Here is a 21,054-nt window from a genome sequence, read left to right as displayed (position 1 = left end):
TGTCAAGGCTTAAAAAACAATAAAAAGGAAGAAATGTTAGGAAATGGCAGTCCTTTCGATAGACAACTCACAAGACTGAACCTGTGAAACTCTGCAGAAAGAGGAGCCAGTGGAAATGATTCTTACATTTACAACTAAGGCAATCACCCTGGATTTATTACTACATCTTGGGCTGCTAGCCCGAGTCTGATTTATTAACTACTGTCCCCTTCATTTTTTTATCCAGGGTGGTAAACCAGCTGTAGAAAGCTGAAAAGAAGTTGAGCTGCATGTCTTGTCTTTTCAGTCTGTTTTTTTTGTGTCCATTTTGGTCTATAAACAAACATCTCTCAGGTCTCCTAAATAGATTTGCTGATTGAGTTCCCAGAACAGACCACCATGAGTCTCATTAAAACTTATTTATGCTACTTTCATGCATGAATAAAAAAGCTCCCATTCACTGCTGATTTTATTTAGTTGGATCCTGAGCCCTGTGGTAGACATTGAATTGGAGTGACGTTTTTTGGCACTTGTAAAAAAAATAAAATAGAGGGACTGCAGAGAACAGTTTGATGCCTGCATCTTGTGCAGTATGAAAAGGAAGAGGTTAAGCTGCTCTTGGCTGTATTGTATTGATTGAGGCCCACGAAAAGAAAATACAGCTGTAAACAGTTAGGAGTATTCCCTAGTAGCTGTGGTTTTTTTGAGGGGATAAGTCATTGAACTGGGACACTGAAGGTATGATCTCTTTCCCAGGGATGCCACCTGCTTCCTATGCGATAGGAGGAGGAAGCTCACTTGTTGCTCTAGGTCTCAGTTCCCAGCTGAGAACGATGCTTTCTCCCGCCTCTGCTTTTTCGAACTTGCTTGTCTGCACTAATAGCTTTTCAGCAGAGTAACATCTACTCTGCCTGCGCTGCTAACGATGGGTCCTGCTCTCAGCTGAGGCCTCTAGACACTACTAGGAATAACAAATATGATTTTCCTTTTAGGCTTGTCTCCTTCATCTCCATCCACGATCCTGTGCCTGTAAGGTAAGATTAACAGCTAAAAATTAAAAGAAAGAAAATCAGTGAAGATGACGAGCAAAGGAGTAAAGATCCAGCAGGTGTGAAAAGTTGTGAAATGGGTTTGTTTTTCTCCAGTCCTGCTGGCTGGTCATCTTATGCAAAGGTACCGCATTTCTGAAGGGGAAGGATTTGAGCCTGTTCTTTAAGTCAAAAGGGTGAACAAAAAGTTGCTTTGTGTGTTCCCTTTGTGCTAAGCACATTGTGAATATTCTTAAGCATTGCCACAAGGATTAACATCTCTGCATTTTAATGTGCCTGGTGCTGGAACCGTAGCTAGAAAGCAGAGCAGGCAGGAATGGTTTCTCCAGGCTGTGGGCTCTGCTAGGTGTCTCTTTGAAGTGCTACTCAACAGCTTTCTGTTACTGTTTCTTCCCCTCCACCCCCTCCTTCAACAGCTTCTGGAACAAATCCTGATAGATTTCATGTTTATGAGATTTACTGGACTGTTTTATCTGCAAATACTTTTGCATGGCAGTAGTATAAAAAAAGAAGCATGTGGACAGAAGTATGGAGTTTGGTATTTACTTTGGATCATTAACCTGGTCTGTAAATTTGATTTGATCTCTCCTTTTTTTTTGTTCCTCCCCCCAGCTTTGTGTAATTTCAGAGCCTGCAAAGAGCCGCTGTCGTTTATTGCTTCGGGATGCCAGCAAGAAACAAGTCAGATGGATTGTAAATGCACCTGCTTTGTCTAAACCCCAGCCAAACAGATAAGTGCCCTTTTAATTATCTTACAATAGCATTTTAGACATACCGTTGCACAAAACATCTCTCTTCAGTTTGGTTTCAATTCGATGAGCCCTCTGTGTTTCACTGTTGCAAACGGATGCTCTGTGCTTCCCCTCTCAGCTGAGAAATACCAGATGATATCAGTATTTCACGTAAGCTAATTAATTAGCATCCGAGGGAACTGCAGCTGATGGATCAGGAAGCTCCTAGGAGTCTTTCCCTGCCACTCTGGATCTGTTGTCTCCAGGCTTTGGGACTCCAAGGAGTGGCTCTGTGGGACCAGATGAGGCTGATGTGACTCATCTGAGCCTTAAGAAGTCCTCTGGGACTCATTAGAGGTTTAATAACTAAACTTGGCTGATTTGATTGAGAAGATGCTTGTGCAGGCTTGGCGCGATCTCAGAGAAATCAGCTAATGCTGCTGGCAGGAGAGAGGACTTTTTACATGTGCTATTCATATGTGTGTAGAGAAAGTGATAACTCCTGCTTCTTCCTGCTGTTTTCCAGGTGGGAGAATAGCTGGGATGGGGGAGAAAAGCCTTTAGTCTAGAAGGGTATACACAGAGGTGTCGTGGGTGAGTGGTAACAAGAATTGTTCCCTCAAAGTTATGAGGATATTTATGTCATTGCCTGGAAAATACAGACTATCAAGAAATAACTTCAGGCTGCTTAGGTCTGCTTCTAAGGGTGACCACTGCCTGCTCTTGGACACGCCACTGCAATCATTAAATAATTTAAGAAATCCATAAAACATGGGTTTGTGTACAGTGCGGCTTTGTAATAGTATAAAGCCACAGGGCAAGGGCAAATATTCCCTCTACCTGCAATTCACCACGTTAGAATAATGAAAAAGCCACTAAAGCTGTGCACTTGAGCATTGGAGGAGATGTGTGGCAGGAGGAGGAACAGGAGCCAGACTCTCACTCCGGACCTGTCGTGTCTGCTCTGCCATGGTTAATTAGCAGTGTAAAATGTCTACCATGCTGTTAGGAAAACTACAAACAGGTTTGCAGCAGCAAAGTGGACTGTATTAACTAATGTGAATTCATCTTACCTACCTAAACAGAAGGTGAGTTTCTTGGTTAAGGTGCCAGCCTAAAACTGAGAGAGACTGGAGAGACAAGGCAGTGAATTAAAAGGTTACTGTGGGGTGAGAGAACTGGATCTAGATCAGCTTGTGTGACTTCCAGAGGGTATGAAGTTCCCTCTTTTCTAGGAAAAACTCTTCACTCCTGCTGTTGTTACTGAGAAGGTTTTTATATTAATAGAAGAAATGACATATTTGATATTAATGACTATCCTCTGTCTTACAATTGTAAACAGTACTTGTTCTTGACTCTTCAGTACTCTGATAACAAACAGGCTTGACAGTTTATTAAGAAACTCTGGTGAGAAAACCGGGATTTGTTCATTCAACAAGGATGGATAGGAAGTTAAATAAATTCAAATCATCCTTTTCCCTCTGTTAGGAGAACTCTTTCCTCCTCAAAAATATTTAATTTTTATTTTAACCTCAAGGTCTAGGTGAGTAGGTTTGCAACTTGAAATCTGCTTTGTGCCAGCATGCTGGATACCAATGTTCACTCAAATTATGTCCCATTAAATTAACCTTAACCTGGCCAGTTCCAGTCTGGGCATCAAAGCTGCATTTGAACATCATATCCTGAAGCATCTTGTAATGCTTTTTGTTCCGTGGCAGAAGAGGCAGAAAACACTAACAGTCCCTCTCAGGAGCTGTACTGATGTGGGATATGACAGTGTGTTATATGCACCTGGAGTCTGGGTGGTGCATCCAGCAGCTGAAAAGAATAGACTCAAATAATCTTGATAGGCTTCCGCAAAAAATCTTGTCCAGAAAAGAAGACCCCTGAATCCCTAACTCTTTTCTTGTCTTACAGGTGAACCTTGAGGACACTTGCGAGGCAGTAGCTCCTGAATGCATGAGCTTCCCCTGTGATTAGAAGAAGAGCCATGGGGAAAGACAAGAAAGATGAGGCTGTCTTTCTGAGGAAAAAGATAACTTTGCTGAGGGCTTTTTCACTCCTCATCGGCAGCATGGTTGGCAGTGGCATCTTTATCTCCCCAAAAGGAGTACTGAAAAACTCCGGCAGCGTGGGTTTCTCTCTGGTTGTCTGGTTTGCCTGTGGGCTCCTCTCAATGTTTGGTGAGTCTTGGTGAGCTTTGTCAACTTTTGCTTAACCAGCTGGAATGGGAACGAACCAGCACATTTTATGTATAAAAAGTTGGGAGTAGAATAGACCGAAATTTTGCTGTTCCTATTGCAACAGAAACAAAGGTTTAACAAGACCGGGGAGGGGTCACCAGGGATCTTTAATTCAAATTATACCCCCTGAGGTGGCTAAAATGATCCCAGCACTTATGGTCTGTGGGTATGAAATCACATGTGAGTTCAGGGCAAAGGAGTGACAATAACTGCAGGTGGAGATACCATAGTCTCTGCCAGGAAAGGTGGGAGAAGATGTGGGGATTCAGCCTCTAAGGTGGAAGAGAGATGGAGGCATCTAAAAGGCACTTGCAAATACAAAGTCTTTGTGGTGCTTTGCAAAGACACTGTACAAAGGTCAAGAAGTGACAGTCTTAACGGGCCGTAGGGGATCCCCTTTCTGTCAGTGAAGACAGAGAAACACTAGTGCAGATCGCCTGGAGAGCTGCAGGGTGTCCACCAGCTGGGGATGCGGAGGTGGATGTCTGTCAGAAATGGTTTGGATATGTCTGGATGCTGCCTTGGGGCAAGGAGATGTAACAGATGATTTCAGGCCTGCTTTCTGCATGTTACCCATGGTTCAGTTTCTGGCATTTAATACCAGTCTTTTCTCACAAAGGGTTGACTTTTTGAGGACAGTTTATTTTTTTTTTTTTTTCCAAATAACATAGGTGTTAAAGTTACAAATTACAAGATGTATGCCTTTTAGTTTCCTTCATTAACTGTACAAAAGGACAATCACAGAAATGCTTTGAAGGTGGTGTTAGGAGAGCTGCAAGATGAGAACAGACCAAGAGAGCCTTTCATGTCAATGCTTCCCTTGGTCTACACTGTTAGAGCTGTGTCCTCCTCCAGTGGCATTCTTCCCTCTCAGAGGAGATGCCCTTCAAAGTCCTCTGGTGTCTTTGGATGAAGGGATTTATGTGAAGACGCTAGATAAGGACACGGGAACATGATCTGTGATCAAAACCACTGTTGCAACAACCTGTTCAGCCACAACTTGTCGACTGAGCTGCTGTAACTGCCTTGGAAGCAGTGTTATGCTGGTATAACTGTGAAGAGAAGCAAGAGAGTGCAAACCTCCAGGATGTTTTACAAAGGAAACCTCTTTGAAAAAGAGGTTCCATGCAAAATTTCTTTCACACACCTTTCCACATAACTTCCATGGAAAAGTTGTAATCATTATCCAGAAAACAGAGAAATTCTTTCATTCTGATAGAGAAGTGAACTTACTTCAAAACACCGTACAACACAAAACCAGGGAAAAGAGTGGTTCTGCCAAACACCTGCTTCTTCCTCTAATTTGCTACTTATTTTAAACAGATTCATTCAGTCCCTGAAGAGTCATACAGGAAAGAGAAAATCCATGGAATTTTCAGTTCATTTCTACCTGAACTTTTTCAGGTGCCTTGTGTTATGCAGAGCTTGGGACAAGAATCACCAAATCTGGAGGACATTATATCTACATTTTGGAGACACTGGGACCTCTGCCAGGTTTCTTATTCCTGTGGGCAGAATTTTTTGCTATCAGGTAAGAGAGTTTGTTTGTTTACCTTTTGCTGGATGCTGTGATGATGAACCTAAGTTACAGTGCCAGATGGCAGTCTTAGCATTTTGTAAATAAAGAGTAGAAACAATCCGAAAAACTTCTAACAATTTTCAGTAATAAAAGGAAAAGGCTTAGTAGTTAAATAGTTACACATGTTCAATGTGATCTGTACGTGAATGATCTCTCTCTTCTCCCTTGATACTTAGTGTGTACAACAGCTATGGTATTTTCCAGAGACTGACAATAGATGTCAGATTTATTTTAGACCTTCTGTTTTCATTCTGAACCTTCTTCAGATTGTCCCATGGAGACAAGTTTTTGACTTAGCTTCAAGTTAAATAATATGGATGAGGTGATCGAATGCACCCTAAGTAAGTTTGAGGACGACACTAAGCTGGGAGGAAGTGTCGATCTGCTTGAGGGTAGGGAGGCTCTTCAGAGGGATCTGAACAGGCTGGACCGCTGGGCTGAGACCAATGGTGTGAGGTTTAACAAGGCCAAATGCCGGGTCCTGCACTTGGGGCACAACAACCCTATGGAGTGCTATAGACTAGGGGAAGAGTGGCTGGATAGCTGCCTGGAGGAGAAGGACCAGGGGATGTTGGTTGACAGCCGACTGAACATGAGCCAGCAGTGTGCCCAGGTGGCCAAGAAGGCCAATGGCATCTTGGCTTGGATCAGAAATGGCGTGACCAGCAGGTCCAGGGAGGTGATTCTGCCCCTGTACTCGGCACTGGTGAGGCACCTCGCTATAATAAGGATGTTGAGGCTCTGGAGCGTGTCCAGAGAAGAACAACAAAGCTGGTGAAGGGGCTGGAGAACAAGTCTTACAAGGAGTGGCTGAGAGAGCTGGGGTTGTTTAGCCTTGAGAAGAGGAGGCTGAGGGGAGACCTCATTGTTCTGTGCAACTACCTGAAAGGAGGTTGTAGACAGGTGGGAGCTGGCCTCTTCTCACAGATGTCAGGGGACAGGACAAGGGGGGAATGGCCTCAAGCTCTGCCAGGGGAGGTTCAGGCTGGACATCAGAAAAAAAAATTCAGAGAAAGGGTCATTGAGTGCTGGAACAGGCTGCCCGGGGAGGTGTTAGAGTCCCCATCCCTGGAGGTATTTAAAGGGCGGGTGGGTGAGATGCTCAGGGACATGGTTTAGTGGTTGATAGCAATGGTTGGACTCGATGATCCTGGAGGTCTTTTCCAACCTAGTGATGCTGTGATTCTGTGAATATTTTAGAGTATTGTAAATTTCTTCTTCTTTAACTTTAAGAGGAAAGTCTTCCCCTCACAATAACCTACATCCTTCATGTAAACTGAGATGAAGCGGGACACATGAACCACACTGCATTGCTCAGTATGATTAATCTCAACTTTTGCTTTCAAGTAGGGAATAAATCTTGCAGCATGTGATTGTAATCCATTGCTGAGAAAACCTATGAAGAAGACCCTATGGGAACTCACCATTGGCATGGGAGAGCAGGATTAAGCTGCGTGGGGAAACCTCCCCTCTTGTCCCCCCCAAGTATTGTTCTTCATCATGCCATTTTTGTCTGTCTGCAGACTACAGTTTGTGCTTGGTTCCCCCTCCGCAGGCCTGCCAACAGCGCTGTGGTTTCTCTGGCATTTGGACGCTACATGCTGGAGCCGTTTTTCGCCCCCTGTGCAGCCCCTGTTCCAGCCGTGAAACTTGTGTCTCTCCTGGGGTACTGTAAGTACTAACTTTCATGGGACTGCCAATCTTGAAGCCACTGTGCCCCAGAGCAGGGGTACTTAAAGTACTTATCTTCTGGGGTAACTGTGGGATTGGGGCTCCCTCAGCCACCCATAAATTCCTGATTCAGGGTACTCATTTGGGACCACTTTATTCTCCCAGAAGGGGTCTCCCTGTTGACCAGCTGGAGCCTTAGGTCAGGGAACTGTCTGAAGTATGGGGGTAGAAACAGTTCATGTACAACTGTACAGATGCTGCTTGATTTGAGGGCTTTTGAACTCTTTGCCTGGCACACCTAGCCCATGAAGCTGTCCTGCCTGATCCAGGCTGGTGTGAGCTGGCACAGGAACCACTGTGAAGGGGGCTGCTGAGACATTCCCGCAAACCTCAAACCTTCCTTCCCAGGCAGGCAGGGATCACCTGACAGAAACCAGCCTCCTTTATGCTCTTAGGAGCATGACTCAACTCCCTCTTCAAATGCTATAATCTACGCTAGACCTGTAATAATTTTGGACATCTCTCACCCCGAGCATCCTCTTTGTGAAGATGCAGGCTTCTCCCTGAAGTTCCTAGAGCAGGGAGCGCTGCTGCATTTTTTTCCTGCATGTGTTGAGCATGGGGTAAGTTGTGATCTCCTGTGTACAGTGTATAACTATGTACAGTTTGATTTCCTCCCCAGACACTGTCCTTACCCTCAATTCCTGGAGTGTCACTTGGAGTGCCCGGCTGCAGACGGCTCTCTCCATTGTCAAACTCCTGGCTCTTGCACTCATCATCGTGCCAGGGATGATGCTGCTGGCCCAGGGTAGGTGTGCTGTTGTGTGGCTGAGGGAGGGTGCTCAACAAGCCTGACTATCACAGCTTTTATTGGTCCATGGTGATAAATGTGGCACTCGTTTAGCTGGCAGGAGCTTTCTCTGGCTATGTGCTGGATGTGAACTAGCTGGGAGCTGAGACTGGGCTAACTGGCATAAAACTATGTAATTGCCCCTCATCTGATGCATCCAGCTCAGACGTATTTTCTCCAAAACTGAGTCTTCCCTCAGTGCCCGAGGCTGTGTGAATCTTCCCCTGTGGACAGTCTTTCTTTGGTGTCAGACTTGCCTGCTTTCAGTGTGGCTCAAAATCCTTCCAAAGTAGCACAAATTTGGTGGACATCAAGGGGGTGTGATAGCATCCTGTGCTGAACTGGCCCAATCACAGCTGTATAATGAGTTACCAGTCCTCAGCTGAGCCCCGGTGACTGCATCTCTAACCTGTCTGTGGTTTACACTAATGTTTTTCTCCTCCTAACTGAGATGGGCAGTAACTTGGTAAACTTAAAATAGACTCATGCAGGACTGCACGCTCACATCCAGAGTGGGGAAAAAACCCTAGCAGTATATACAAGAGTATTGGCTTTAATCCAAGCCTCAATTTATAGAAAAGCCCAAGGCATTCCCACTTAAAGGAAGAAGCTTGTTCTCTTCCTTATGCTATTACCTTCTTCTGCAGAGAAAAGTAGGCTTCTATTTGTGTTTCTTTCTGATGTCTGGTGCTGGCTCCTTTGAACATGCAAAAATCCTCTCCGGCTGGCAGCATTTGTGAACTAAAGGACTGCCCTGCAGCTAGAAGTCTCAGGCAATTATTGTTAGGAATGCCTTCAAATGACAATCTGGAGCCCTGGCACCTATCCTCTGATGAGAAGGATAAGTGCTGGTGACATCTGGAGGGGGTATTTTCCAAGAGACCCCAATATGACAGCTTGTATTTAATGTGACTCATGGGGGACTGTAAATCACTCATTAATGTATTGCAGACAATAAATCTTTTTTATGCACCATCACTTATCAGCAATCATTTTAGAGCATAAAAAGACTACCCTGATGGGCCCACTGCCATATTTTGATATCCTTTTTTTTCAAATCTATTTTCTTTTGGACCTGGTTTCTTTTTGAGCTTAAAAATCTGATTTGTGCTTTTAAATAATTTTGCCTGATTTTCTCGTGCCTTGTTCTACTTTTGTTTGGTTATACACTTGTCCTTTCCTCTGCATTTACCTTCCTTTTTGTTCAATTTTATGTTAGTCTTGCTGGGCCAGTATTTCAAATCCAAATGCCCAACTGTCATTATAGACCTCCTTACAAAGGTACTTCCATAGAAGTGGCCTGACTTTCTCCATGTGCTCTGTGCTATTTCAAACCTTTCCTGGCAAAGCCCAACTAGGCAAGATCTGCACCTTGTACTTTTAAAGAGACTTTGATGTGGAGAAATGAATATACACGTGGTGGGCCACTCAGATATGAAAATGTTAGAAATGCAGCTCCTTTTGACTATGTTCTTATTGGTCTTCCTTTGAATGAGAGGCCATTAAGTGTTTGTCCTTTCCTTACTTTTTTTGAAGTTTGATAAAATATGGTTCACATGCAAACTCCTGACTTTGATTTTTGCTGTCGTTCTTGCTTCGTTTTTATGTTGTTGTTGTTGTTATTTCAAGTAGAGAAACTTTTAGGAAAATTGAGGAGTTGGTAAAATGAGATCTCTATCCAAGCCACCTCTGCTTTTTAAAATTTCTTTTGCAATGTCTTCTGTGTCCTTAATTCTTCCTCCCGCAGACAAGCCAAGGTGGCTGGCAGAGGTGGTGGGTGAAGAGCCTGCCTGAAGCAGGAGACCAGGCTAGCAAGCTCTGCTCCCTCCTCCGTCCCAGTTCCCATGCTCCGGCCGGCGTGGGGCTGGGGTCAGTGCTCTGACAGCAGGAGCAGTGGGGAGCACAGCGAGAGCTGAATTATCCGCCTCGCTGGCTGCACCACATCAAAGAGGAGCGTGCATCCAGCTGCTTAGGGGGCTGGAGTGGAAGAGGGGGATCAACACAGTGAATTAATTTTGGGCCTAGAGAAAGGACGGAACAATTTGGACTCTCTCGCCTCTGCAGTCTCCTGTTCCCACAGCAAGATCTGTATGAAACAGGACCAGCTGCCACTGGTCCCCTTCCTGAAATGTCTCCCATAGCTGGATGAGGGACAGATTTGTTCTGTCCCTGTTAGTGAAGTAAATGCATCAACACAGCATGGCAAACTAAAGCAATGAAACAAATCTGAATACCTGGCTCCAAGGTAGTCACAAACACTCTTCCCAGGTCTGGGCCAGAGGTACAAGGGGCATTGAAGCCCATCTCTGACATTTCCCTGTTCCATGTCTATTGTTTCTCTCTTCTGCAGGGCACACTGAAAACTTCCAGGATGCTTTTGACAGACAATCACTGGTTTTGGATAAGCTGCCCCTGGCTTTTTATGCAGGCATGTTCGCGTATTCAGGCTGGTAGGTGCGATGGGGTGGTGCTTCATGGGCAGCGGACTGCTGTCCAGTCTGATACCTGGCTCAAACTCTCTCTCTGTCTCTTCCCACCATGCAGGTTTCAGACCAGCTTTGTGCGGGAAGAGTTAGTCAGACCTGAACGGTAAGGCTGGGAAGAAGTCATCTTGGGTTCCCAGCTTCTGGGGTACCATAACTTTCCCAAATGCAGTATAGGAGGAAATAAGTTTGTGGGCTCACCTAAACGATGCCAGCCTCAATCTGCAGCAACACTGTGCATAACAAGGGATAAGAACTTGTTCTTTGTGTGTGTCTCTTCCCCTTTCTCATAGAAATATCCCCCTGGCTGTCATCGTGTCTGTGATCACGGTAATTGTGGGATATATGCTCACCAATGTCTCTTATTACACAGTCCTGGGAAAACAAGATGTTCTGGCTTCTCCTGCTGTGGCTGTGGTGAGTTGTCCTCACCACCATTATCTTTCCTTGGTGTGGTCAGCTAATACTGAAGGGGTGGTCATGGCATGTATATAGGAGCTGGGTTTCCTAACAAATGCTATATTGCTTTGTCATTTCTCTGGATTATTCCTTCTAGTGATTTCTTCTAGTCTTGCCTAAAAGATAATGAGAAAGAACCTGAAGATGACAGTAGAAAAAGCACGACTTATGAGTTATATTTTACTCATTCAACAGAGGCAGTTTTCTTTTGAGTCTGATATCATCTAGAGATCACCCCAAGTTCCTAAAGTCACGCTTGTTCTCCTCCAGAGCTTTGTACAGCGAGCCTTTAAAAGCCTGATCTCAGTGGTTCCTGTCCTTGTTGCACTGTCCTGCTTTGGAACCATGAATGGAGGAATATTCACATTTTCAAGGTAATGTCCTTAAGAATTTATTACTCTTTTAGCTTACTGAATTGTAGGGCAGCACTAGTGACCTGTGCTACTACCCATCCATGTGATGACATTTTAGCCACTCTTGTGGGGAAATATAAGTCCTTTGACTCCCAATATGTCAACTACAGGTTGATCCTTGTTGGCTAAGAGTCTACCCTTCCTATTTCTGGCTGGATCCAGATTTTGATATTTAGTATTGGTTACAAAGATTTTTATCTTCTCTCCCCACCCTTCAGTTTAAATCTTCAGTTTAAAGTGAAATGTCAATGTTTCTAGGGAACTAGAGGCTTTGTTGATGTTGGCAGCTGCTCAGTGAGACCGAGCCTTCTTTTACTGCTTTATCCCAGCTGCTCTGTTGCAGGGCACAGGGTCCCTCTGTTGTGAGGATCTCTGGCCAAAGGCAAACTCTCCCTTCTAGGACTTTGCTTTGAAGTCAGCAAAATGTTATTGGGGATGGGCTATTCCTAAAGCAATAGTCGAGGCTCAACAAATCTTGTGAAAATAAGAAAAGCTTTGTTCCATGGAAAAATTATCTTGCTAGCTTCACTGACTGTTACACTGCATGTCCTTATGGCAGCCTTGGAACTGGAGAACAGAACTCAGAGAAGCATATTGTACTGGTCCCAAGGAGCTGAGCAAATTCTCTGGAGCCGGTTCTGTTTCACAGCTTTGATTGCAAAAGGAAAAATCAGTTGATACAAAAAGGATGTTTCATAGTGTGAAAGCTAATGAGTTATTTGATCCCCTACCCTAAAGTCCTGTATTAAATACAAGTGTGGAGAATCCTCTCCGCTAGCTCCTCTAAATACTGTTTTTCTTTGAGGACGAGAAGTCCCCAGACAGCACAGAGGTTCTGCCTGTCCCTATCGCCTTTCTCTCACCCATCCTGGCACCATTAACATAATCACTGCAGAAAGGCCATATAAACAGCAAAGGGGCCTCTCTGGCTGGTGGCCAGCCACACTCCTGCAAAAATACAGAGACGGCAATAAAACCAGTTTTACATTCATGCCCCAGCTGCTTTGGGCCCTGCTCCAGCCCAGCTGATGCTCTGGCATGATTTGTTTGTGGATATTTAATTTATAAAATTGGATGCAATTCCTTCTCCCTAATTGCCCTTTCATGAGTCAAAGAAGGGATGGAGGCAAGGCATGCTCTGCTGTCATTTTGTAGTTGGTCTTGTGTGTAGCTGGCCTGTCGGCTGTACACTCAGATCTATTTTCCCACAACTGGTCTGAGGGTTGAAAATCCTCTATTATTTGAGGAAATACCCCTTTATATATATATATATAATATGTATATTTATTCGTACATATATGTATAAAAATATAGGCATCAGGACTGACAATGCTCATTCATAAGGGATTCACCTTTTCACCAGTCTCCTTCATAAAGAATTTAAGTTTGCGACCTCTCCACTTCCTGCTGGAAAGATTAACCCCTTCTCTGATAGCAGGAAACTTTCTTGCTTCTCTTTCCAGCCTGAACTCATTCATTGTCATTTTGGATTTGCCCAAAGGTCACTGCTAATGAGCCACCTAAGGGGATGCTGCAAGTGGTCCCGCTGGTGGACTCTGCACTGAGTTGAACTAACTGTCTTTGGGACAGCAATGGGAACTCAACATTTAGTTTTTCTTCCAAATGTCCCAAAAGTGTGGCTAAAGGAGGAGGTGTGGCTAAAGGAGGAACTGTGGCCTTGAACAGCAAACTTCTGCTCAAGGGATTGGGGGGAGTGCCCTGCAGCCTCAGGTCAGTCCAGCGACTGATCTTCTCATTTTTAGTATGAATGTGGGATGTTAATGCATAGGACTCCCTGTCTCTTCCCAGGACTCTGTTTGTGGCCTCCAGGGAAGGACAGTGGCCTCCTCTCTTCTCCATGATCCACATTCGAAGGCATACACCCCTTCCTGCTGTCATGTTAATGGTAAGGAGATTTGGCTGTGTGACATGCCCTTTTCTTGCAAAGCCTGGAGAAGCTGAGGAGTTTTAAAGGGTGTTGAGATGCTAAGTCAGCCTCTGAAAAATAAAGAACCCACTACCTCAAAGTCCCTGCCTTATGGTCTTGGACACCTTTTTAAAGTACTGTCCCTACCATCTGTCACAGTTGCTGCTTGATATTGTCCTATGAAAACACCTCTGCCAGGCTTTGGCTCTTTGGCAAACTAAAATTCCCAGATGTGGTGGAAATGCGGGCAATGAACATTTGCAGAAGTGTTCGCGGTTTGGTTTGGGTTTTATTGGCAATGGTCCTGCTCCATCCTAACTGTGCTGCAATGCTTCTTGCAGCTTGGCTGACCTGCCAAAAACTTGGCAGGCCTCTTTGAAGGTAGCTTTTGTACTGGCTGTGTGTTTTAATTGCCCTGCCTAGGACATAAAGCATCAAAGATGCTGTTGATCTTGAAAGGTTTGCTCCTTTCTGTAGCATGTGATAATAGTGCATTTAGGCCTTTTGCCTTCAGTCTGTGACACTGTTTTGTAAAGCTCTCTGACCTCTGAAATGTTGGGGCTGTGAAGTAGCTGCCTATGACTGCAGGGGGGCTGGAGGAAGTGATCCGTATTACCCTTTCTAGTCTGAGGACTGTAATAAGGCTTTAATTACTGTATTTCATCTTCACAATGCTCAGTTTCCTTTGGTTACTGCCATGGTGTGTATCGGAGATATCTACCATCTGTTGAACTTCTTCAGCTTTTCCCGATGGCTCTTCATAGGATTAGCCACCCTCGGGCTCATTGTCCATCGCTACCGTCACCCAGAACTGCACAGCCCTTTCAAGGTAATGTACGGCATGTATCTAACAGCCAGGAATATACAGGCTGGTAAATTTTCTCTCTTATTTGCTACTAATTTGGGCATTACATGGCCATGGCTACATTTAGGCTCTAAGGGGTCTCAATCCCTGTTGCTTAATAAGACATGTGGGGAGCTCCTGGAATCGTCCAGTGTGCTCGAACAGCCAGATGTGGTAAATCCTACAAAGTCAGTTCTACTTAGTGTCACCAATCGCATCTATAAAATGGCAGCCTGCTCCAGGGGACAACATTTCAGGCTGGGAATTGGGAGGTGTGCAGAAGGCATTTCCCACTCTCATCTCCCATGGGCTGAAAGGAGGGACCCTTGCCTGGATGCTGTTTTAGTGGAAGGTAAGTCTCATCTCTAGCTGAGAAGCAGGAGAGTGCCAGACTTGGGGGAAAAGAGTGTGGTCGCAGGGATCCTGGGAGCAAACCTGACTTAAGGGGAATCATCTGCTGGCAGAAGAATATTGTACAGTGCAAAGGAGCTCATGTGCAACTGTTACTGCTGCAGGCCCTCAGGACATACACAGTGTGGGCATGCATAGAACAAAGCATTTTGTTCAGCAGTCAGCTAACAAAAGATAACAGCCAGTGTAGAGTGTGCCCTGGTAGACAGGGAGCTTTCTTCTTGCTCCAGGGAGAGAGAGGAGAGCAGCTTTGTGAGTTTCCAGCCATGCGTGACCTTTGTGGGCAGCCCATTGTATCAACCACCCAGGTGTTCAATGGGGTTTGAGGAGCTGCCTGACAAAGGCTGTGTCCAGACTTCTCCCATGCTGGTTTCCAACCAGTGATGGTGTTGCATCCATTGTTTTCCTGATTGCTGGTGGCACAAGTTTGGAGGAGAGTGCAGGATTTGTTGTGCAGGCACTGCCCTGCATATGCATCTGCAAAGATCTAGCATGTTCAGACTGGTGGTCATGAGCAGTGAGAGGCATGAAAAGTGGGCAAAGGGAAGGAGGGAAGCAAGGGGTTTCAATTCCCCCTACTCAAGAGGAAGCTGGAGGATGACTTGTCCTCTCATGCCTTTCCCTAGTTTCCACCTGGGCTCCTCCAGTGGCCTTTCTCACTGCTGGGGACAAGTCCGTCTCCTCATGTCAGAGGGGGAAATCGGAGTTTTGTGCTGTGGCAGTTTTCTTGCACTCAGAGCCCCTTTTCCACTGCTGGATAATGTGTGGAAGACTTTTGGCTGGGGTGCACTGTTTGAAACGTGCACAGTTTGTTCCTGTCTCTGGTCCGTCATGTCTGCAGGGTGCCTCCAGCCAGCTCCTGGGGAAGAGACCTTTGAGGCCACAGGGATTGGGCAGCAGATCAGGGAGAAGCTTAGGGGACAGAAATGCTTCCCGTGGTTCCCAGGGCTCCTCCCCAAACTCTGCAACACCTGATGCATAGCTTGGAGTAAGTTTTCTTCTTGGTCTTTCTAGGAAACCGCGTTTTTAGCAGAGACCTTGAAGCTTCCCGGCTGTTTGCTGGTTGCACTCATGTACTCACCCAGAAACATATTTTAAATGAGTATTGTCTTTTTCTTTTAAACCAAGCTTCCTGGGAGAAGTTTATTAGTCAATATCACCGGTGACGTTTTTAGCCGCTGAGACTTTGCCCCATTTTGATTTAGAGATTTAGGTTTTTAACAGTCCCTAAAGGCAGATTAAGTGAGGGAGAGAAATGCTGGGTTTTTGGTCAGTTTGGTTTATGTTTTTTTCCCCTCTCCCTAGTTTTCATAACCACTTCAAACCCGAAGACCTGTTATAAATAGCTGCAAGAAGACAGGGCTGCGAGCAGGTGGTGTGGGCATGTGCTGCACTCTAGTGGCCAGAGAGAGCTCGCCTCTGCCACCAGCTTGCAGAGAACACACTGCAAAGTACATGGGATTGTCCTGGTCCTTCTCCTACCCTATACAATTTTGAGGCAAAACCGGTAAGAAAACACCGGTAAGAGGAGGAAGCAGTCCTATCACATAGTTCTCAAGCAGATGTGCGGCATGAGTGCATGCATATATGAGATGTTGGCAGTGGATGCTCCAGATGGAAAGACAGCAAGAGCACAAAAGTTTGGTGGCTGGCTGGCTGCCATTGCTAAAGCAACTATACTTTCCAGCTTGGCATGGTCAGTGTCCAAATTAGGATCTCTATAGGATCTTCACTGGAAAAGAGATGGTCAAGCTAAGTGAGGCCAGCAGCTCCTTCATTCTGTCAGTTATGGCAAGGAGTAACTTGGCCGAGGTTGGATCCAAAGACTAAGGGAATATTTCACAGTTTTATTATTTATTGCAGTCTTCCTATTTAGTTTCCAAAAAAAAAACCCAGATGAACTGAGTGAAAGTAAAGCTGAAGCACTGACAGCTGCTTTGGTTTTTCATCAGGGTGCCATTGAAACTCATGTTCTTATTGGAGGTGCTATGGAGATAGGAAGCCTGATTTATCCTGTTTCAGCTACTATAAGTCTCAGCCAAGCTGGAGACAGGTAAAAATGAGTCACACCAGTGTTGTAACCAAAGAACAGTTTTACTCAGAGCACCCCTTCTACTCTTGGCTCTAGATTTTCCACCAGCAGTTGACCCAGCCAGCAGGTAGGCACGTGTGCATGTGCATGAACAGGAGCAGTACTTTCAGAGAGCAGTGGATTGTGAGGTGACACTTACATTAGGAGGAAGGTATGCACCTCTCAGGACACACTTGGCTCCAAGGGTGGTACGAGTCAACTTTTGTTCTATGCAGAAACAGAAACAGTGGACAGGACAGCTATATGATTTTTCTCATCTTCTTTAAGCTGGAGAAATAAATACAGTGTGTGCAGGCACACATGCAGGCTGATTTGCTACAGCCACCAGTTTTGCCTAAGAGTCATCCGTGGTCTTTTCCCTAGGTTCCCTTGTTTGTTCCTGTCTCTTTTACCATCATCTGCCTCTTCACTGTGGCAATGTCTTTCTACTCAGACCCTGTGAACATTAGCATCGGATGCACCATGGTTTTAAGTGGCTTTCCAGTCTACTACCTTATAATCCACAGGCAAATGTCAAATCGTTGCTGTAGACCATTCTGTAAGTATGTGTTTGAGTTTCAGTCTCGTGGATGTAAAGACACTCAGGAGCGGGAATGTCAGTTTGTTCCTGTGGCTCATCTCTAACACAAATGGTCCCATGACCAACAGACCTAATGAAACCTAAATCTGACCCCTGATACTGCTTCAATGGCTTTCCCAAGACACAGCCTCTGCAGCTGAAGAGATGAAGGGTAGGCTGTTCTACAGCTGGCAAGCAGCCACGCACGGGTTTTCTGCCTGACTTGTGAATAAACTGATAAACCAGCCTTGATGCTTTGTTTTAAAGAAGACAGGGCTGAGATCTACTGTTGGGGGGAACACTGAGGGTCACTTTCACACCCCAGCCCCAGTTTCTGGTTAACTTTATCATATCTTTGGAAACACCACCTCTCAGTCAAATTTGGCTGACTCTGAGCACCAAGATCAAGAGCTAGGATGGAGAAAGGCTGGCAGGCAGACACTGTAACACTGTGCACAAATATATTTGCTGAAAGGCTGGTAGGAGAAGATGGTGCTGCCTGAGGGCTGTTTGGTGAGAAGGCCAGGGTGGTTTTGGGCACAGATGTGGATGTGTAAATGAGTTATATCTCCACTCCATGCAATGTCTAGCACAGATTTCCTTTGTGTGTAGCCCTGGTGACACAATGATTTACTCAGAAACTAGACCCCAGTTTTGAGTTTAATTTCTAATTTTGGTTATTAAACTTGTTTCCATTTGATTTGATGTTGGGCTGAAGTGTTTCAGTAACCCATGAATAGAAGAAAATATACACCGAGAAAGGAAACAGATACAGTGATCTGCTAACATAAGTGCTCCAGCCATTAGTGCTGATGCTCTGATTTTCAGCTGTATCTCAAGATTTGCTCTGGATTAAACTTTCTTCCTTTTTTTCCCCTTTCAGATTATCTTACACACAAACTACAGTTACTGCTGGAAGTAGTCCAACAAGAAGTCAAGACTTACTGAGAAACCCATCAGAACTCACAGGAGAAGATAAAATCTACTTACTCCATTTCTGTTACCTTTGATCCTACCAAAAGCAGGCCATGCTCTTACTCTTTTAATCACTGCAAATGAGGATGAGCCTGAGCCAAAACCTTGATGCAAGTGTTCCGAAGCTAGCCAGTCAGGATTGGGATGAGCATGTCACATCTGTTTCTGCCCTTTTCTTTTTTTTAGCAGAACAATCTGGTTCTCTGAAATGAGCTTGCTTTGCCTGCAGAGTGTCTTTGAAACCAAGACCTTAATTTTGCAGTCTAGCCTAGTCCTCAGTGAAACAGTGTGTATGTATACACACACACACACACACACACACAATCTTTTAAATTTCCTAACTTGGCAAGTAGAGAAAAGGAGCATGTTGCAGAACTTAAAATCCAATGCATGGAAGCCAAATGCAGGTTTCAAACCAAAGAGTTGTAGTAGCCATGCTGTGGACAAGCATTTTGAAGGTAAATGGGTGGGGAGAACAAATTAGAAATAAGCTAGATGAACTGGAAAAGAGGGGGCAGGGAATAAAACTTCATAATCAGAAAGTGCATATTCTGGTGAATGGGAAAGTATTTGAAAACTCTATGGAATTCAGATATTACCAAAGTAAGGTCAGAATGTTTTGCTTTGATCATTGTATAAGCAGAATAAGTTTATTTGACTTTGAAATAATATTTCAAGTTTGAGTTTTATTTTCCTGAAATGACACTTGAAAATGTACAAATACATGGAAAAAAACCTCAGCTAAATATCAACAAGAGTATAAAAAAATAGATCCTGATCCCTTTCCCAGATTCCCCGTCCTACTCCTTACCTTGTTCTGCAAATGAAGATCAAAATTCAGATTTTGGTCCAACTCCAGTGAAATACAATTTCTGCTTTAGTTAGTTGAGACCACCAAAGAGACCTGGGCAGATTCCTGAATAACTGTGTCTTTTAGTGCTGTAAGAACACATGAAAGACAACGTGTCAGAGCTTTAAGTCTGCAAACGACTTTCTGAATTGATACATAAATGTCGTTTGAAGTATTGACATAAGAAAGATTTCTGTTACTGGATTACTTTGGTTTACATTATTAATGTGCCAAAGTTATATTCAGATAAAACAGCAATTAGCTATTTCCAATCACTAAATTGTTAATCTTTTCTGAATAGATGGGAAGTAGTATGCTGAGCCTCCTTTAGTGACCTCTGGAGAAAGGAAGAGCAGAACATGCAGCTTTTTTTAATCTGTTGTACAAGCATTTATGTACTTAGAGTAAAACCAAAGTACCATTTACAGACCAAATGTAATCTACCAACACTTGTAATATTCACCATCAAGATTTGGAAATAAATAAGTTGTTTTTTTTGTTTCCAAAGCAATTGAGAATTACTGTTCTTGTTATGGCTGCCTCCTATTCCTGTGCTAAATTAAACCGGGAGAACAGCAGCATGGTTGCAGAGCTCGTTTCTCCCCTCTTCTCCCAAGTTTAATTTACAAGCTGGTGGATATTGTCCAACAAGAAATCCAGACTTACTAGGAAAAACCACCACAAACTACAGAGGGTACTGGCTTTTAATGATAGTGTAGTTTGAAGTGGCATCTGGAAATGTTCCTCAGCTCCCAGGCGGAGGTGGGTTTCCACTTGCACTGGGCTTTGCTGAAGCTGAACCCCTTGCCACACCTTTCTGCAGTGCTCTTTGGCTGGGTCCCAGTGTGGGAATCAACGGGTGGAAGACCTAGCAGAACCAGGTGAACCCCATCACTCCAACATAGCCTGAGTCCATCCCGTTAGGTACTGGTTTGGGGGATTGTCTAGATCTTGAGGTAGAAGCATGAGGTGCTGTCAGCCTGGTGCTGTGCTGCAGGACCTCTGTGAGCACAGGAGAGTGTGCCCACACCATAGCAGCAGCAGTCATTCACCAAGCCTTGGAGTGGTCTGGAATTGCAAGAAAGCTGCTGTGTGCCTGAAGGTAAACACACAGAAAGGGTGAAACATCAAGGTTTTGTCTGTTTCCTCTGCTAAGAAAAAGGCAACAAGAACTGAAATTCCTGAGGGGAAGGATAAGTAATTCTCTCTGCTGGAATGAGTAATCCTACCTGCTGGACCATGGTTTCTTCACATAAATCATTTGACATATGCTGTGAAAACATGCTTGGGCGCCTCTGCTGACTGTACAGGAAAATGATCTTGCAGGGCTATATATAGGCTGTCTGCTCAAAGACGTGTCAGTTGTTGGAAACACAGACAGATAATAGTACCATAATTATGTTGACAGTAGAAATCAGTGGTTCAACAGCTCCAAAGATGACATTGCAATTAAAAGTGATGAAAAATTGATCTTCAGAAGTATCAGTTTACAGTAAGCTCGAGTTCCCAATTTGTGGTGAGTTGTTTGTTTTTGTAGAGGATGGTATGCTGTTTCTAGCAAAGCTATGTAAACATTTTCTACTAAGCCAGAATGTTTTTCCTAGAGCTGATATCTCGTGCCTACTGAAGCTCTTGGCTTCGGTTCAGGAAAGCATTTCACTACAGAATTCACGTATGCAAAAATGAACCTGTGGGACCTGATCCTAAAAATCTCATCAGTCTCAGGGAAGCATAAAAGTTGTGTAACTGTGGGGCTGAGCGCCAGATACTATTAATATATGGGAGGTCAAAAGCCAGGTCAAAAAAGGACAAATGAGGAAGAAATAAAGTTCAACTTCATAATCACATTTATGGGGTGTGGGGTTTTTTTTTTTTTTTTCCACACTGTGCAGCCTTCCCAGAAAATCAAACAGAGATTTATGTGTTTCGGCCACTACTG

At 44.4% G+C, this 21,054-nt stretch overlaps 1 protein-coding gene across 5 annotated transcripts; it reads left to right on the top strand.

The window, feature by feature from the left end:
• Positions 1-466: 466 nt before the first annotated feature.
• Positions 467-20,737, top strand: LOC104058938 (cystine/glutamate transporter). Of its 5 annotated transcripts, XM_054056084.1 has the most exons (15): positions 467-717; positions 972-1,013; positions 1,641-1,759; positions 3,677-3,942; positions 5,407-5,533; positions 7,137-7,252; positions 7,935-8,060; positions 10,453-10,552; positions 10,647-10,691; positions 10,879-11,002; positions 11,315-11,418; positions 13,267-13,363; positions 14,064-14,213; positions 17,095-17,269; positions 18,174-20,737. In XM_054056084.1, exons 4-15 carry the CDS (start codon positions 3,750-3,752, stop codon positions 18,236-18,238), a joined length of 1,422 nt encoding a protein of 473 aa, XP_053912059.1. In that variant the 5' UTR covers positions 467-717; positions 972-1,013; positions 1,641-1,759; positions 3,677-3,749; the 3' UTR covers positions 18,239-20,737. The 5 variants fall into 5 exon arrangements, with proteins under 5 accessions (XP_053912059.1, XP_053912058.1, XP_009558823.2 ...); XM_054056083.1 differs by having other exon boundaries at positions 1,641-3,942; XM_009560528.2 differs by lacking the exons at positions 467-717; positions 972-1,013 and adding an exon at positions 1,069-1,087 and having other exon boundaries at positions 1,641-3,942.
• Positions 20,738-21,054: the final 317 nt, after the last annotated feature.

Source organism: Cuculus canorus, chromosome 1, assembly GCF_017976375.1.
Source record: "Cuculus canorus isolate bCucCan1 chromosome 1, bCucCan1.pri, whole genome shotgun sequence".
NCBI lineage: Eukaryota > Metazoa > Chordata > Aves > Cuculiformes > Cuculidae > Cuculus > Cuculus canorus.
Note: the sequence above shows the minus strand (reverse complement) of the source record. Positions and strands in the feature narration are given on the sequence as shown.

Coding starts and splice junctions, on each gene's coding strand:
- LOC104058938 (XM_054056084.1), top strand. CDS start 3,750: ATGGGGAAAGACAAGAAAGATGAGGCTGTCTTTCTGAGGAAAAAGATA. Junction 10,553..10,646: donor ATGTTCGCGTATTCAGGCTG/GTAGGTGCGATG, acceptor CCCACCATGCAG/GTTTCAGACCAGCTTTGTGC. Junction 14,214..17,094: donor AACTGCACAGCCCTTTCAAG/GTAATGTACGGC, acceptor TCTTTTCCCTAG/GTTCCCTTGTTTGTTCCTGT.